This window comes from Crocodylus porosus, unplaced genomic scaffold (genome assembly GCF_001723895.1).
Source record: "Crocodylus porosus isolate Cpor-Errol unplaced genomic scaffold, CroPor_comp1, whole genome shotgun sequence".
NCBI lineage: Eukaryota > Metazoa > Chordata > Crocodylia > Crocodylidae > Crocodylus > Crocodylus porosus.
The window spans coordinates 62,573,224-62,592,419 of record NW_017728909.1 but is presented as its reverse complement, the minus strand read 5'-3'; the positions used below and the strand labels follow the sequence as shown (position 1 = coordinate 62,592,419).

Genomic DNA, 19,196 nt, shown 5'->3' with positions numbered 1-19,196 from the left:
GGGGAGGATCACCTCCTTGGACCTGCTCGAGATGCATCTGTGGATGCATGACAAGGTACAGTTGGCCTTCCTGACTGCATCCCCACACTGCCGGCCCATGTTCATCTTGGCACCAGTGATGACTCCAAGATCCTTTTCTGCCTCTACACTGACGAGATGGGTGTTCCCCAGCCTGTAGGTATGCTGCTGGTTCTTCCTCCCCAGGTGCAGTACCCTGAACTTGTCAGTGTTGAAACCCATCCTGTTCTCATCTGCCCACCCCTGTAACTTGTCCAGGTCCCATTGCAGCCTATTCCTCCTTTCTAGCATGCCCACTTCTCCCCACATCTTAGTGTCATCTGCGAATTTGGACAGGGTGCTTTTTACCCCCTCGTCCCAGTCACCGATGAAGATGTTGAACAATGTGGGCCCGAGGACCAAGCCCTGGGGAACCCCACTTCCCACATCCCTCCAGGTCGAATAAGACCCATCCACCACCACTCTCTGGGTGTGGTCCTTCAGCCAATTAGTGACCCATCTGACTGTGTAGGTCTCAACCCCACAGTCTTCTAGTTTTTTAACGAGAATGGGGTGTTAGAGTGTGTCGAAGGCCTTCCTAAAGTCCAGAAAGACTATGTCCACTGTGACACCTGCGTCCAAGGATTTTGTGACCTGGTCATAGAAGGCCACTAGGTAGGTCTGACAGGACCTGTCTCTAATGAACCCATGTTGGTTGCCCCTAAGCGTAATCTCCCCTGCTGGCCCCTCACGGACATGCGCCAGGATAAGTCTGTCAAAAAGCTTACCCAGGACCGAAGTAAGACTGACAGGCCTATAGTTTCTTGGGTCCTCCTTCCTCCCTTTTTTGAAAATGGGAACCACATTGGCCCTTTTCCAGTCTTCTGACACATTGCCAGAGCACCATGAGTGCTTGTAAAGCCATGCCAGAGGTCCCACAATGACTTCTGCTAATTCCCTCAGCACTCTGAGGTAGAGATTGTCAGGACCTACTGATTTAAATGCATCCAGTCCCTCCGGAAGTTTTCTGACTAGGTCCTCTCTGACCCTAGGCCTGGGTGCGTCTCCCCTGGGGCCTACGGGGGTCCCAGTGGGGGGGGATGACCCAGTCCCTGCTCAGAAAAATGGAGGCTAAGAAATTGTTAAATAGGTTACCTTTGCTGCTTGGTGCGACAACCAGATTTCCTAGTGTGTCCTGCAGAGGCCCCATGTTACCTGATACCTTCTTTTTACCCCCTACATATTTAAAAAAGGACTTCTTGTCCTTGATCTGGGTAGCTAGTCCCAGTTCCATCTCCACCTTGGCCTTCCTGACCGCCCCCCTACAGTCCTGAGCAACAGGTATAGTCCTCCGTGATGATGACCCCTCCCTTCCATTGGGCATACGCCTCCTTTTTAGCCAGATGCTTTTGGTGAGCCATGGGGGTTTTTGCACCCTCTTGCTGCCTTTGATCCGTGTTGGGATTACCTCCCTTTGGGCTTGGAGGATCATCTCCTTAAGGAATGACTACTCTTCTTGGACACCCAACTCCCCTCCCCTCTGGGACCTCAGTGTATTCCCCGACTATTCTGCTTATCTCATTGAAATCTGCCCTCCTGAAGTCCAGGGCTGCTGCCTTGCTGCAGGCCTTTGCCACCTTGTGCTAGGTGGTGAATTCCAGCAGGTGATGATCACTTTTGCCCAGGTGGTCAAGCACGCACAGACCCCTCACCAGGTTGCCGCCCGTGGCCGGGACTAGATCCAACAAGGCGTCTCCCCTGGCGGGTCTGTGCACCTCCTGGTTAGATGGAGGTCCTGTATCTTGGAACTTACTTGAGCCGTCAGACCTGGCTGACTGTTCTTCCCAGCAGATGTCTGGAAAATTTGGATCACCCATGATGACCACATCCTTTGACCTAACTGCCTCCATGAGCTGACTTAAGAATTCCCTTCTCTTATAAATATGAGTTCAGTAAAATTGAAGTGTGGTTGCCCAGGGTGGGCAGAGAGTATTTGGCCCCATATTTTTGGGTTCCCAGGGGCTGGGGGAACATAATGAGGGGCCATAGTTAATTAGGGAATGAGGACATAACTGGCTGTTAGAAAGACGGCTGTTAATGAACAAGCAGTGCAAGGGAACTTATTGATAAAAAATGCCAACAAAGCGGGGGAAAAGGCATGCAGCATGAGATGCTTGAAAGACTGACCAGGCCCATATCACAAAATGCTTGGTGTCCACGCATTACATTGACCTGGTTCACATAGTACTTGATTGTCCAGGTATACTTTTGAACTGTTCCAGACAGCTTTAAACTAGTTTAACAGGCTTGTACATAGATCTGTTTCAGACTTGAACTGCATTTAATGAGTCTAAGTATTATGCATATCCATACCCAAAATAGAACTCTTCTGTAAATCTATCCTGTGTTCTATGTAAGCAGCAACATTATCTTCCCACTGAGTCAGAGTTTTGCTTAAATATAACAGGTTATCTGGCTAGTATGTTTAAGGCATTCCAGTTTCTATAGACGATGGCATACAAGGTATAGACTTCATTTTTGGCTAATGTTGACTGCCAAGCCAGAATGACCAAGTACCCATTTACAGCTGAGTTGACTGGGGCCAAACTGTGCTATTAAGAAAATCAGCTATTTTTCTCTGGTCTCTAGCCAATTTCTAATATAAGATAATGTTTTTCTTTTTAGCTCACAACTACTTAGGTTCCTTAATATAGGTCCTTAATAGTGATTTTTGATACAGAACCTTTCAAAAGCTTTTTATATGTTTAGACAAATTATATGAAGCTGTTCTCTGCTCTGCTATTGTTGACATGCACAAAGAATTGTAGTATATTAAAATGTATGATTTTCCTTTTCTGAAGCTATGCTTGTTAGGGCCCCATCAGATCATGTTCATGAAGAAGGGCAATAGTTGTAAATTCAAAAGCTCTACTTGGTCCTAAAATGAAGATCACTGTTCAGTAATCCTCATGACCAACTCTAGGAGTTTAATTGAAGATAAGCAATTTGTTATCATTCAGCCTTCTGCTTTAATAGCTGAGTTTAGAAAGATCGCAGTTTCTGATAACAAGTCAGGGGTGTGGGTTGTAGCTGTGTTGGTTTAAGGACATAAGCAGACAAGGTTCTTTGGGTAAATCTGGTATCTTTTATTAGACCAATTCAACTATTTGAGTTTCCCACTAATTTCCAACTATTTGAGTTGGTCTAATAAGAGATATCGGATTTACCCAAAGAACCTTGTCTGCCTGTTAATATTTCAGCCATGTCATTCTTATGATTCTTCAGAACTCTTAAAACTTTATCATCTGGTCCTCATGACTTGTTGTTCTTAGTTTTATCTATTTGCCTGACACCTCTAATCACTGAAAGTTCTTCCTTTTATTAGCTAATAAGAGTAAGGCCAGAACATACAACTCATCCACAGTCTTGGTGATGAAGTGTGCTGGAACGAAATTATTTTGTTGTTCTGGAGTGACTTTCCCGTCCATAATTGCTCTTACTTTCTAAAAGATTCAGCCGACTGACCAGTTCCCCCCCAATCTTCTGTTTACAGAATTTCTTGTTTGTTTTTATGCTTTCTACTTTTGCTCTCTACATTTTCTTCTGTTAGCCCTGATAATTTCTTTTGCCTTTAATGTTTTTGTCTGTGTACAGAATGATTGTCTGTCTAAGCTCATATTTAAAACATAAGATCATCAACTCTTCTGATGCCATCTCTTCCCCTTTTTCTAGTTTCTACTTTCATCTACCTCTTCATTTACTCATTACTGTACTCCATTGACTCTTTTTTCCTCTTCATTTCTTTTTTCATTCACTATTATTTTTATCTTTTTGCTTTCCCCTTTTGTTCTCAATCTCATCTTTTTATTTATTTTTCCCTGCCCTTTTCTCATATTGTTTCTGTCTCTGTCCCATTCACCATATTTTTATTGTGTGGGTGTATACAAGAGAGAGGAACAAAAATATATAAAAAGAGGATTGAGGGAGGAGGACTTATAAGTAAGGTGGAGGAACTAGGAGAACAAGCCTGGTATGCATTCAACCCTATCCAGAAGCACCAACGTTTATCTGTAGGAAGATAAATCCTGAAACGTTTAGGAGTAACTTTACCTGTTATCACTTATCAGTGTTGGTTTAATTTGAATTGCATCTCTTTTCCTGAAGGATACTTGTTTGCCTTGAAAAAGCTCTTTAACCTTGCCATCTAACCAGATGTATGTAGAAACATACATTAATATTTGTCTTCCACTCCCCATCATAAGTAATATAACCTCCATGTAGAATTGCAAGGATTTTAATTTCCTTAGTTTTGAGACACTTCCTCATCTTAAAAATAAATTCCAATTGCCAGGTTTAGTATCACAATCTAATTTTGGCTTGATCTTTCCCTCAAGGATATTGAACTTAATTACATTATCATCACTGCTGTTTTCTGATCAGTTCAACTATAGTTAATAAGGTTAATTAACATTAGATAGCAACAAATGCTGCATTATAAGTATAATATTGTTGTATATCTATCTCTATACAATTGCCGATAGATTGCTGTAATCTATCTGCATACAATTATGTTAGGATACCTTTTATTCATAAAATAAGCAACAGGGCATTACATGAGCACATATTGTCTATATTTAAAGGTATTTATAAAAACCATCTGATGATGGCAATGCCATACATAACAACAGACAAGTAAAATATCATGCACTAATTAAGATACAGCATGCATCTTGAGTTCCAGCTACCCCAAGTTTTCCCTCTTGATAAACTTTTTGCTGACAGTAGAAAATGTAAATTGCTACAATACATAAAAAGTTGCCAATTATTTTGCTTTTCAAACAAAGAGTCAAGCTCTCAGAGAAAGTGGTTGGGCAAAATGCCATTAACAGTTGGAAGAATAACGACTCAAAAAATTGATTTATCTTTTTATAAATAATGGCTACATCCCCAAATGGATTTATAAATTAATTGCTGTCTTATTGGAATAAAAACCTTCTTCTGTGGACATGATTGATATCATCTGTCTAAGTCCTTGCTCTAGACCCCCCTCCTTCTTAGTTAGTCTATCACAGCTGGAGCTTTAATTTACTGATCATATTAACTCTGATTAATAACTAACAATAGCGTCTTCCAATATATCAACAGTCAGCTATTACTGAATGGAACTGGGATTGGTCAAACTTGCTGCCAAGTTATCTGCAACTGAATGAGATGACCTTCAGAACACTCCTGGCGCACAGGTAATAAGATTCTGGTAAAGAATGCCTATACTTCCCAATTTTCTATGCTATTTTACAGTATCATGAAGTACATCTTGTGGCAAATTGTGAAGTAAGTTAAAACAATTAAACTAGCAATAAAGTAAGCAATAAAGATTGCTTTTCTGTATTTAGTGTGCACAAAGTGTAATGATGAACAGTTTATAGTTTGCGTAAAGATTAAAAGTCTGTTCTTTGTTACCGACCTCCTAATGTTTGTTTGCAGTTGTCCATAAACAGTATTTTAAATAGTAATTAGCCTTTTCAAATCCATGCTGTTCAAATAAGTTTCAACAATGCAACACAGAACTCACAGAATGCTTCCTAAATTAGGCGATGAAAATGTAAATTCAGTGATGCCCTAGCAAAGACTAAATACAGCACAGAAATATATCGATTTATTGTTTAAAACAACCAGGTACATTTTAATATTGCTAACAGTTTATTTTTAAAAATATATTGTTTACTTTTATAATCCCAGCGCTTAATAAACGCACAGATATTTAATGGGTGTACTTGGTAGCTGTGTTGGTCTGAGACATTGCCTTTGCAGGTACAATTTATATTCTGTACTTGTGTTATCTCTTATCACTAGTTCACGCCAATTTTGAATATGCATGACATTTCAACCCACAGGTGAGCATATGTTACATACAGGTTTCCCTCTGTGCTTAATACACAGAGGATATATGTACAGCCCCCAGCTATGATGGTTTAATTCTTTAGCTCAAGATGTAGAAATGCCTGTTAAGGACTCATTGTTCTTTACTTCAGGTACTAACAATTATCTGTGAAGTAACAAGCAATTTTAATGTCTGCTAGGGCTTCCTATTTCACAGTGCCTCCTTCTGCTCTGTCTCCATGCCCCATGCCTAGGACACTCATTTTAATTTTCATTGGCCAGCTAGGACCAGCCTCCAAAATCCATAACTGTCCCAGCGAATCCGGGACATATGGTCACCGTACTTTTAAGAGAAATATTACTCACTGGTGAATGTTTGTGAAAGGGCCACCTCTGTCCCCTGTAGTTTCCTGTCCCACCATCACTTACTCTACTACTACCATCCCCACTTGTCCCACTGCTTCTGCTCCATGCCCTGGGCTAGATCAAGCCTGTGAAGAAGCCCCACAGTCTGGATCTGGCTTTGGGCATAGACTGAGTTTGACACCCCTCTTTTAAGGCATTTTTAAGGTGCTTCTGACTTCGTGCCAGATGCTATATATGCTGGTTTCTTTTGAGCAACAGATTTTTCTCCTTAATATACAGGGCTCCTTCTATAGTTTACTAGTTTTGTACATATTAAGTTTCCTTTTAGGTATTAGCCCACATAAAGTATAAATGCCAAGTAATTCATGCAAATCAAAGAGATAACCTTTACCTAAAATGGCATTGGCCTGTAGTTTGGCAGGTAAGAAACCAGGTTCTAGACTGAGGCTTCCAGATATTTGTGGATTATTCAGCAGTTGTTGCCTGTGGCATATGGGCTGTTACTGATTGGTACCCAACAGTTAAGTTTGATGGCTCTGAACCAGAGTGTTAATCTTCAATTCTGCTGCATATGATTTCCTATTTCAATATAGGAAATGGCAGAACTGTTGTTATTTGAATCGCCATTCTCAAAGTCAGAAATTGAAACTCCTCCAGAGGCAGAGGGAGAAAGTGCAATTTCATTGGAATTCGGATTTTTTTTTAGATATGCCTCTCTTAGGTTTGCAATCAGAGCATGAATAATATCCATAAATATTAGTATTAATGGATTCTGTCCATGTTTGTAGGCAGAGAAATTGGAGATTATTGTTTCTAAAAATATTGTACATCTTATATTTTCTTAAAATGTAAGTAACACTTTCTATTTTTGATATTTTCACCTACTAGGAACCCTTGATTCTTTTCTTAATGATTAACCTTACTAGATGTATTCAGCATAGTCATATCATCTTTAAGTTCTCCTATCTCCTATTCAGTTGCCTATTTAAACATTGTGTTAGAGCCTAGTTCAAAGACAAAATATTTTTCCTGCCCTGTCTGCTCTTTTCCTGTGTAAAGGGGTTATCTTTGGACAGACAGTTATCATCCTTAATTTTGGCCCAATTATAGGTGTGAAATGGTTTTCCAGTCTTCTTCCCCAAGAGCAATATTGTTCCCCCATCCACACTATTATTCTGCAAAAAATAAATACTTCAATCTTACCAAGAGTTAAGTGATGATGATTCAGAAACAAACAATGCATATTATATTTGTTTTCCTCTTTGATAGTTCCCTACTTTTTCTTAACAATTACTCTCTGTTAAAAACAAAAAGAAAGTTTGTCCTTTTAAAACAAATACACGTTACTCAATGGAAACGTCTACATGTTCATTAATGGGCTGTAATCACCATTATTTTGTAATAACAGCTATTAAACAATGCACCGTAATCAGTGCTACTGCGTGTCAGTACAGATTAATGGGTTTTTTGTGACACTTAATGCACATTGGGCTAAGTCTACTGCGCATTAGCATGGTTTTTGCCAGCCGTGCTAATGCACAGTAGAATTAGTCCAGTGAACATCAAGCATCTCGTGTAGAAGCACCCACTGGGACCTGTAACTCTCTATGGCAGGAATCTAGAATAAGAAGCTGGCTGTTATACTTCTCTTGTTTTGAAGGCATCAGTCTGAGGCAAAGGCATTGGGGGAAGACTGCTCTGAATTGAAAAGGAAGATTCTCTGGGGCTATTGTAGCTCCCCTGTTGACTTAAAATTAAAATAGTCCCCTTGTCCTGGTATTATAACGGTAAATAGGAGCACCTCATTTACCTTCTCTGTACTACTCATTATTTTCTATACCTTTGTTTTGTCATCTCTGATTTGTCTTTTTATCATTTCTCCTTATTTGAAAGCCCTATTTCTCCTTATTCATTCATTGATTGTGTATTCATTTTCCATTTTATTTCTCCTGTATATGCCTTTCTATGATGAGATGAACAAGACTAACTACAGTATTTAAAATGAAGCCATGCCACCAGTTTACAAAGCAGGTGTTATATGGTTTTTAATATTATTTTCTATCACTTTCTTTAACAGATGTGAACATCTTATTTCCCTAATCAGTTGCCATTGTTCACTAAGGATATATGGTTTCATTGTGCTGTCCACAGTGATGCCTAGGGCTATTTCTTTTTTTTTGCTTAAGAAGAAATGCCATCTATTATACACTAAGTTAAGTTGCTCTACTCTTTCTTCTGCAAAAAAAATGGAAAAAGTTGGCAAAATTAGTGTGGAGATTCATTTACAACAGAAGTGCTTCCCCAGCCTAGTGACTGAGTTAGATAAAAAAACTTTGTTCCAAAGCCTACAAATGGTGGTCAAATTCATTAGCTGGCTATTTAAGTAGTGGAAGACAAAAGACTTTTTCAGTAGTGGAAGATAAAAGCCTTCAGAAAAAGGGGGAATAGTTTTTTTCAGATTGTTCCATGCTGGCTCCACCTATGCATTTGAATATTGTCCTACCTACTCTGTCACCTAAAATAAAAGTGTATTTAGAAAATACTTAACATCAAGATGTGCATGTTTAGTGATGTTACATCAAGTCAATGTTTTTTAAATTTAAGAAGACCATAGGAACCAATCTCTTAAACTAACAAGGGCAGAAAAAAGTAACTCAAAGATAAATGTTCATCCTTATTCAGAGTTCAGATATTTTGATCTAGTTTTCTTAATTGCAAGAGAAAGGATATGCAGTTCTTCAGTGGCTGGTTTTACATTTTCTTCCCATAATTCTAGCTGTGGGAGTGTTGGAAATAGTGTTTGAATAAGTTCACTTATTAATAATTTACAACATTAAGCTAATTTATAGCTAATTTACATATGCGTTTCACGGGTAAGAAAACATTTTACATATGCACACATACACAGACATGCTGATTCTTTGCTAATCCATAAATATACAGTACATATTTATACCACCTTAAAGGTATGCTGTTCTGAAAGGAAACTCTCTACCTATAATACACAAAATAAATGTTCAGAAAAAGAAAAGCTACTGCCTTTCGTAACCATTTACTTCATATATTCCTTAGTTTGTAACTATTGCTTTTTGTTACAGCAAAATGAGCTACTGCTGTTTTGCTAAATGAACATCATTCATCTATACTAATGTATTGTCCATCATCTTTTTTTAACCTTTTTTTCCCTTCATCCATATAGCTTGTAAGTCTGTACACATAAAGTGGACTTACTGAAAGAATCTACTTTTTAAAAGCTCCACTAAGAACCAGAATGCTTTTTAAAAGCTCCACTGAGAACCAGAATGCTTTACACAATGAGTTAAAAGTCAAGTCTACATATTTATTTTTAGAAAATTCAACCTGCCAATTTGTACATACAGGTTTCCCTCGTCAACCACAGGGGTTAGGTTCCTGAAAGTTTCTTTGGCTGGCAAAACCATGGTTGGCAAAACTGGTAGGGTTATGGGGAGCAGGGCCTGTGGGTGGGGGGTGAGGGGCACCAACAAGGCTGTGGGGGTTGTGGAGAGGGAGTGAGAAGCATGAGCAGGGCCAGAGCAGTTATGGTTGGTATTTTCAGACTCTACCCCCCCACTTCTCTGAAGTGTGGGTACTCATAACCAGGGTTGGCAAAACCGTGGTTGGTGAGGGAAACCTGTAGTTGCGAACAAGTGTGGCGTTTTAATTTTTGTGACATAACCTTGATGATATCATTATGGGGGGATTGAGAGAAATGTAATTGAAGCTGGTCAGGCTAATAGCTATCCTTCATTTAGGGTAACAACCATTAACCCCCTTTAGGATTGAGATAGCTGAAACAATATGAGCCAATACCTCAATAGGAGCCACATGCAGTGTTAGCCAGGATCTATGTTTTGTAAGTAGAGGGGTTTCACTGAGGGGTAAAGGGAAATATTGAGGGCTAGGTTTTCTTTTATTGTGAGTTGTGAGTACATATGTGTGGATGTGAGGAACTGTGAGTACATGTGTGTGACCCTGCATATGTTTGTGTGTGTGAGAGACAGCCTGAGAGCAGGGAGTAAGCAAAAGCTTTGAAAAAACACAAAGACAGAGAAGTCATTAAAAAAACTAATGAAAACAGAGGAGCACTCCTAGAATGACTCTGAGGTAAACCTACTAGATGATGAGGTTTTGGGGAAGAGAGTTAGCTGCAAGTGTCCTTGACTAATCAGCAAGGAAACTGGCTTAGCTATTTGATTTCCTGACTTTGACTTCCATTACATTCTTTGCCTCAAAGATATACAAAACTGCCAATAGTGCCAATGCTGAATAGCTTTAACAATACTTAGGGGAAGAAAAAAACACAAGAATAAGAGAGTATTAGCAATGTCATCATGTTCTTCATTATAAAGCCTCAAGCATTGATGAAAAAAAAGAAAATGATAGCTGGCTGGTCATTACAAGTGAACTGCTTTGAAAAGGTGTTGCTTTGGTGTTTCTCTATTCAGATAACTGGTGATTGCCTTGCCAAAATCCCTTTTCAGAACAGACTTTGTTTAGCCAGTAACAAGCTATCAGACAGCCATTGGAGATCCAGTGTTGGTGAGGTCTGTCTTGTTACCCAAAATAATTTGGAGAGATGCCAATAGCCTGACTTAGCTTAATAAATCAACAGCGTATAGCTCAGGAGCAGGCAATTATTTTGGGCAGAGGGCAGCTTACTGAGTTTTGGCAAGCCATCGAGGGCCACATGACAGGCAGCCAGGGGCAGATAAATATTAATCTTCTAAATTTTTAGGGGCCTGCAGGCTGCATTCTCCCCACCCTTGGTATAGCTCATGTAGAGTAGATGAGGTGTGCTTCCTACAGTACCCCAGCCTACAGTCACACAATTTAAACAGACCCATCAAGTCTGGCTCATTTAGCTCATGTTGAAGGCTGTGAGAGGGTATTTATAAACACATCACAAGGGTAAGAAATAGAGGGATATCTACTTATGTTAGAGCAGTAGTGCTCAAACTTTTGACCCCATGAACCAGATCTGTAGAGCAGGGCTGGTTCATGGATCAGATCCCTCATAGGGTCAGTGTGTGGGGTTGGGTCCATCGCTCACAGATTGGGCCCAATGCAGCTTTGGCTTGGCCCTGCACACCTGGTTTAGTGTGCAGGGCCATACCATCTGGCCTGCTAAGCTCCTGATGGGTCCAGAAATTTGGCAGCAGGAGAGCAGCATTTAGTGCTGTGGCTGCTTCCCCACTACCAAATTTTCAGACCCAGGGGGAGACCAGTGGACTAGATGGCATGGTTCTGTGGGACAGATCTGGCCCACAGGCCAGGGTTTGATCACGCCTGTGGTAGAGGAATATATGGGTACAAGAACAAAGGGGTATAAATTGTTCATAAATAAATTTAGGTTATAAATTATGTTACATAATTTTGTAAGATTTGTTTCCCAAGCAAGTGTTAGGTGATGTGGTTTAATATTTATTTAACGTCTTGTTAAAGTTTATTTCAAGTAAAATAAAGTCAAAGTATTTTCCTTGTTTAGAATTTTGAATTATCACAGGGCAAAATGGCATAATTCTTGTATATTCTAGTGGATACACAGACACCATCTGTTGCAAATGGTAGCTATATGGTGAACTATTTATGGAAAATGTTTACATTCGTAATGTTCATTGTGTTTTTGATTATCTATATATCCAGAAAATGCTCCTTTAAAATCCAATTTATCAACATACTGAAAAATGTGTTGTGTAGTCTTGAAATTGAAAGGTTGTCTGCAAGCTGAGTTTTGCTCTAAATGTCTTGATATAAGAAGAGAATACATGGTATGATCACATATGCTTGAAATTTAAGAGCGCTGTAATCAGTTACACAAAAATGAGCATGTTGTCTTGTAGTTTGGTTGTGAGAGAATCACTCATGTATATACAATAGCTGCTGACATGCCACAAATAAGATATAGGTAACATCTACAATGCAGGAAGGATCAGCATCCTGGTGCATATGTATGTGGGCACATGTTAGACACTCCTGCCAGTAAGTTTCTTATGCCTCATACCTTGCATATGTGAGCTGATACTTAACATCTCACCAACTAGAAATGGTTCATAGTTTATTGTAGCACTATGAGTCTATTGTCTGTTCTGTCTGGCTCCCTGTGCAGAAATGGGTTCAACCTGAAAGCACATAGGTAGGGCTGTGTTTCTTTCTCTAGTTTGCACTTGAAATGTTTATGCAACAGGATAAATGATTTTTGAAACAACAGATGCTAGCAATAGTGTGTGTGTGTGTGTGGGGGGGGTTATATTGATAGCAAACTTGATAACTGCTTAGATTGATAACTGCTTAGTTAACTAGTAACTGATAACTTAGTAACTAATAACTGCTTAGACCTAGCAAACTTGATAACTGCTTAGATTCCACATATATGAACTGGCACTTCTAGTGTAAGAGAACTGGCAGAGCATGGTGGGATCACATTGTCAGACAGGCCAGGTATTCCAAGCTTTGGTTCCAATATTCTTTTTCATGTCAAAGTAGATATTCATAAAATTGTGTCAGACTGCCATGACGCTTTATCACCAGGATGTGCAAATGGGGGTCATATCAGTTCAGAAATGGTTGACATAGTACCTCTGAAAACTGTCTATTCCAGACGCTGCATTTTCAAAGCTGACCAGTTCATTGGTGCTAGGTTGATAGAAGTTTGAGACATATAATACTATGTATTATTAGTACACAGCTGATTCATCTTTTTATTAGCAAATAGAGACATTCGTCCACCAGTAATCATACTTCTTTGAAATGCTCTCCCTCCCCTTGTTGTTCTGGTTTACATCTTAAGTTTATCCTTATTGCTGTACCTCCAGTTCACAATCTTTTTTTCCTATCTATTGTTGTATCCTGGGTTCTGGACATTAAGTACAAGAGTTCTCTATGCGTTAGTACATGCCAAGTGGTTGTTCCATCTACTACACACTTTTGAGCCACCTACCTACACTGAGAGCTTGATGACTCTATATTACAAAGGAAAATAAAAGGACACATGGTACAAGTTAGAAGTTTAGTCTTGCCCACTAACATGTTCTTTTGTTCTGCTTCTTTACGTTAGGAGTTTTCAGCTACTAATAATACACAATAGTTGATTATACTTTGTATTAGTACCACTTTCCATCCAAAGGCTTCAAAATCCTCTCAACATCCCAATATGTAGGGAAAGTAGTTTTAGCATCCATGGTCAACTGATGGAGAATCTGACAGAGGGATCTTTAAGTCCCATTTCCAGAGTTGTACAAAAGGTTTGTGGCAAAGCCAGAAACCGAGCTTAGATCTCTTGACTCACAGTTTAGTGCGTAGGCCCAAATATTGTACTTTATCTTTCTCAATACCTTGTAGTGATTTTGAAAATGAGGTGCTTCAGGATGCCTCAGTGATGAATCTTGGCGCACCTCTTATTTTTAACACTCTTTCCATTCTTGAGGACGTATGTCCATTCAGGCTTGAATAGCTTTTGAAACAAACATAGCCACATTATTGCACACAAGGTATTAGAAAGGCCAGTTTGCTTGGACTAAATTTAATCCACCAACAATATCTGAGCTTTGTATAGCACCGGACACTGTTGTACATCCTGCATCATGTAGTAAAGAGGGAATTCAAAACTGTCACTCTTAAAGTTGACACTATGAAAAATGTCATTGAGGAAAGCTTTTTTATGTTAGTCTTTAGATTGACAGGTTATGACAAAACTGCATTCTTGTTGCTTGAATACATCTTTTGTCTAGTTTTACATGCTTTTTGACTTGTCTAGAAAATGACATATTGAGGTTTTCATTAGCTTTAACCAGGTGTGATTTTCTTTATGGAAGATACCTTGGTAGAACTGCAGTTGAAGGCGAATAAACCAGTGAAGCTTGGAAAGGCCATGGCCCTTCTTCAGATGGTAGCAATGAGTTGAAAGACTCATTAATCAACGACCAAGTCACAGGTGTGATGGCTTTCCTACAAACTGCCAACAGACTGTGAAAGTCACATCCAACACACTAAGCTGTCAAACTAGACACATCTACAAACATTCTTAAACTTTTTCTATAGTTAAGTTACAAAATAAAATCCTATGCATTCTTAAATAAAAATGTTTGCTGAATTGATTTGTCCAGAAAGTAGTAGCTAATTATGAAAACAAGAATATATCAAATTATTTTCATTTTTTTCAAATTTTATTATATTGGCAGTAGTTCTGTAGATACGCATGTGCATGCACGCACACACACACACAGTAACTGCAGTGGTAACCAGATATTTAATTTTTTATATGCATCTTTAACCTTTTACTGACAATTCTGTAACTCACAATTATGTATGGATAAAATGGGAGTAAAAAGTTGATTAGAGTGAAGAGGCAAGTGCATAGCTTTTCTGCATGAAAATGGCAAGGGCTTCTCCCTAACCTCCAACACTCTGGGTAACCTAGTACTATATGCAGAAATGTAGTTAGCTATGTTAGCCTAAAGTCAGTACAAGGCATGCATCTGATAAAGTAAGATGCTGCTTATGAATGCTTATGTATCTATGATTTAGTTAGTCTGTGACATGCAACTGTGCCCTAGCACTTGCATTTGGAGCACAGATTCCAGTTGTATTGCAGTGATGTAGTGTAAACTAATACCACAAAATATCAGATTAAGAGGTTCAGAAGCTAAGATAAGATAGATAAGCTCTTATTTCTTGCTCAGCCAAATATGTTGGGGAAGTATTACTCATTCCTATAGTAAAACCCTGCAAAGGAAGTGATAGGGAAATCTCATAGAGGTTTAATTCTGACAGAACTCAGAGGGGATTGTTTGATCCTCCCCTAAATATTGAAATGAATGGGAGGCTAGAATTGGTCGTAACCTTCTACATTAGCTTTGGTCTTTTGTGGGAACTCCCCAGGCTGAAATGCGTCCTCACTGGGGACATCTGAATGTCTGCTTTACTGCTGAGTTGACTAATTAGCTGTGCAGTAAATCATCACCATCTACACGTGTGGGGCTATTAGGCTGGAGTAGACTAATTAACTCCACTGTAGGATAGTATTTCCTGACACAAGTACTATCCTACAGTAGAGTTATTTACTCCACTGCAGTGCATGTGTAGATGGTGACCAGGGCTGACTGGGGCATGAGGGTGCTACAGTGTGGGGGCTATCTGCTGTCTAGCCCACACAGTAACACCCTCGTGCCTTAGCCAGCCCCTCCTCAGCATGTTGAACTGGGATGGAGCAGCTCCAGGCTGGCAGGCTGACCCCCCAGTTTCCCTGCCACCCAGGGCTGCACTGTCCCAGTTCAATGTGCTGTGGTCCTGGGCACATGTGTAAGTGCTGTACGTGGGAGCAATGAACTGTGGTGCAAATGGTGCTGGAGTTCATTTTGGCACATTTGTTTTCCATGTGTAAATGTAATTGAGCTCTGGCAGAAGAGTTGAAGTGAGGGAGGGATGTGTCTCAACTTGGACTTGCTGATGCCTACTCTCTCTTGAATTCTTATCCCTTTCCAAACAATGACCATGAAAAGGCCTCTTTAGAGGCCTGGGGAAGGGAGGTCAGTGAACCAGCCTGGCTTGATCCCCCTTTGTGCAGGAAGCAGGAATTCCTTATACAGAGAGGTTACAGGCATCTCTTCCTTACCTTAGTTTTGAACTTGAACATCTAATAATGATGTTTTATTTAATTCCCATATTTTCTACTTACTGGATCTTAATCACCTGTCACAATGTTACTTCAGTATAATGCCAGTATAACTTTTTAAATCAATGGAGTTACACTGGTATAAAATTGGAGTGATACAATGGTAAATCAGCACCACGGTATTAACTTAAATGTGCATAAAAGGCAGAAAGGTATAATACTGTGTTTGCTGATGAAGTGATAAGTTGCTGTAATAGTTAGCAATTTATCATGTTGTGAGTGATATCTGCTTTGTCTTTAAAGAACTCCAGATATTTGAATGTATTTGTATCTGAGGTTTTCTCTAGTTCCAGCACTGTTACATCAGATTACTTAGCTACCATGCTTGGTGACTTATTGGCAAAGGCCTGTTAAGGGATATTCAGCTATCAGATCATGTCATCATTTTCAGAAGGCATCTGTAATTAATGTAGTCCCATTCTAATACCAGTATATTTAAAAGATAAATTTTGTCATTGGGATCAAAGAAAAGTATACGTTATAGTAATATGATGGCTTTTTATTTTTGCCTGTATTTTTGGTGGGTATTAACTTTCTGTTATTGCTGTAATTCAGTAATTATACACCCCCTCAAGAAACCACCCTCTAGAATAATATGGAAATGATCCCTTTAATTGTAGTAATAAAGACTGTGACAACTACATTTAAATACAGCCAAACTCTTACCACTAAAGTGTTAATGAAATTAACAATAAAAAGTATAATGATTTCTCTTGGGATAATTACATGGGTAATTTAACAGAAGATTTGGATAAAAACTGAAATAATTTGTATGATATACAGTTAACTCTGTAAATGGTATATAGAAAATCAAAGACTTTCTTATTGTCTCTCAAGTACAAAAGAAATCTTTAAAAATGTTAAGTAGTGGCACCTCTTAAAAAGTAAATTTTCTCTTTCATTACTCCCTCTTATAAATAGCTATTTTAAACATCACATCACTTGTTGTTTCATATAGTTTTATTGTCAGTTCTTTCCATAAAAGTAGCACTTAATGTACTTACTAGTTTCAAAGTAAGACGTTTAAAGGCAACGCGATCTTTTTCTGCACAGCATTTAATTTATTATGGTAGATAAAATGAGAGTTGTGTAAAGTAATTTGGTAGATTATTTTTACAATTTCAGCATAAAAATTCTTTAAGAATTCCTTACACTGTTATGTTTTCTTACTTCTTGTTATGTTTGAGCTACACAATATTCTAATGATGACTTTGAAATAGGCACATATAACAACGGCTATAAAGGCAAACAGAGTCCAAAAATTTAAGCATAAATTTGTCACCAAAAATATGTAAGTATGGTACTGAAGCTCTTTGGGGTAATTCTGCTCCCCACTCTTAAACAGCTACTACTGCTTTATGCAAAAATCAAGCCAATCTGTTGGCTTTTATGTGTTTTTATGTCTGTCCCTGAAAAGACTTCCTTGTCTGATGTCTTCTATTCTCACCACTATTCAGGTATCCTTAAGTTCCTCTTAAATGTTTTTTTTTTTTTCAGTATGCTAACTGCCTGCTGTTCACCCTCAGAAAGAACTTACTTTCTAGTCTAGTCAGACTTTCATTTGGGTTCCCTCTTAAACATTCTACCAAGCTCCCCCAGGTGAAATTGTATGTTTGTACTTTATGTAATACTCAGAACAGTTCTCCTGGGACTTACTGGCAGCTTCTTAGGGATGAACACAAGGATCTCATGTAGTGATAAGATAGTTCTCTTCCTAAACCAGCTTCCTAGTGAAAACCTGGAATATGTAATCTCTGGTTTGCTGGACTCTCTCAGGAGTGTAGTTCTGCAGTTAGAATTTCAAGCAGATTTCTTTGGTGAACCTCCAAGGGGAACAGTATTCCTTCTACTAACTTAAATAAAATGGAAGAACCTCTTAGAGAATGTGGGTGAAATAGCAGAGTTTGCAAGTGAATCTGTTATGCTTCAAGGCAATTTGAATTTGTTTAGAAAACCACCTGGCTATCACTGTGATGGTATACATGAACTTTCCTATGTAAAAAAGATTAGTCAATGGCATATAATTGCTTACTCTGAATTCACCTTCTGGGAAAGAGGGGGACTTTGTAGACTTTGAGGTCCAATCTATCATTCCATTTTCTACAAAGATTCATGAGACTTACAGATGGGAAGCTCCTTGTTGATAACTCTTTGAAGGTCATCTTCATCTCTTGTTCTTTATCCCTCCGTATCCTTTTGTGTTACAGAGTTTCCTAATTGGAAACGGAGGGACACATACTCAGTTTCTATATGGCTTCCTTTGCAATTACTGAGCGAGTAGGATCCAATCCAGTGGAGCATTCACTGACTAAAGACTGATGCACTAGTATACCTAGAGCTTGCAAACCTTACTTAGCAACTTCAACGACAAATAAATTTGCGATAGAATTTATTGGAGCAACAAAATCCTGTTTTTTTCTTTTTTTCTTGCTTCAGTTCAGTACTCCATTAAGAAATGTTTTAATGTTTAGTTTTGACACAGCAAATAAGGAAACTACAGAACAACCTGTATGCTAAAACAATTTAAGATCAGTTACTTGTAGAGACCATGAATTTTTGCACATAGTGCCCAGGGTCATTAATGTATTATCTTTTATTACAGATGGGAACATATAAATAGTCTTTGTAATTTAATCAATCAGGGGAACTTGTTTTTGCTATCCTTCAACTCTAAATGAACTTTTCAGCTAAATCAGCTCATTAAAGATGAGATTTAACAATGATACACTGTGAATATTATAGAAGTATGATTTGTCTGCAATGGTCTTCCAAGGAGTTTCTGGCCATTACTCCTGGTTTTCCCCAAGGGTGCCCTGGTGAACAATTGTTCACTGAACCTTTTATGTACTCCCCTAATGTAAGCTGCTATCAAGTCCCCTCTAAGCCTTCTCTTTTTCAGGCTGAAGAGTCCTAGGTCCCTCAGCCTTTTCTCATATGGCTTGCCATCCAAGTCTCTGACTATGTGGGTGGCTCTTCTCTGGACTCTCTCAAGCTTGTCAGAGTATTATTTGCCCTACTGGCTACATCGTTGCACTGCCAGCTCATATGCTTACTGTGGTCTATTATTACCTCCAGTTCCCTTTCATTTGTGGTGCTGGTCAGCTTGGCACCACCAAGCCTATGGTGTGCAGGTGGTTGTTTATCCCCAGGTGGAGCACTTTACATTTCTTGACATTGAACTTCATCTTGTTCCAATCTGCCCAACTTGCTAACCTGTCTAGGTTCACCTTTATCTGTAGCCTATCTTTAAGTGTGACCATGC

The 19,196-nt window shown here is 38.9% G+C and overlaps 1 protein-coding gene across 5 annotated transcripts in view; it reads left to right on the top strand.

The window, feature by feature from the left end:
* Window positions 1–19,196, top strand: part of KIAA0825 (KIAA0825 ortholog) — a 373,307-nt gene that overhangs the window by 180,443 nt on the left and 173,668 nt on the right. For 4 of the 5 annotated variants that reach the window (XM_019532383.1, XM_019532382.1, XM_019532379.1 and 1 more), the window contains one exon: window positions 5,143–5,237. In XM_019532383.1, the coding sequence (XP_019387928.1) occupies window positions 5,143–5,237 (95 nt within the window). Of the gene's footprint in view, window positions 1–5,142; window positions 5,238–6,964; window positions 7,701–19,196 lie in introns of those variants that run through there. The other variant, XM_019532381.1, reaches the window with a different exon arrangement.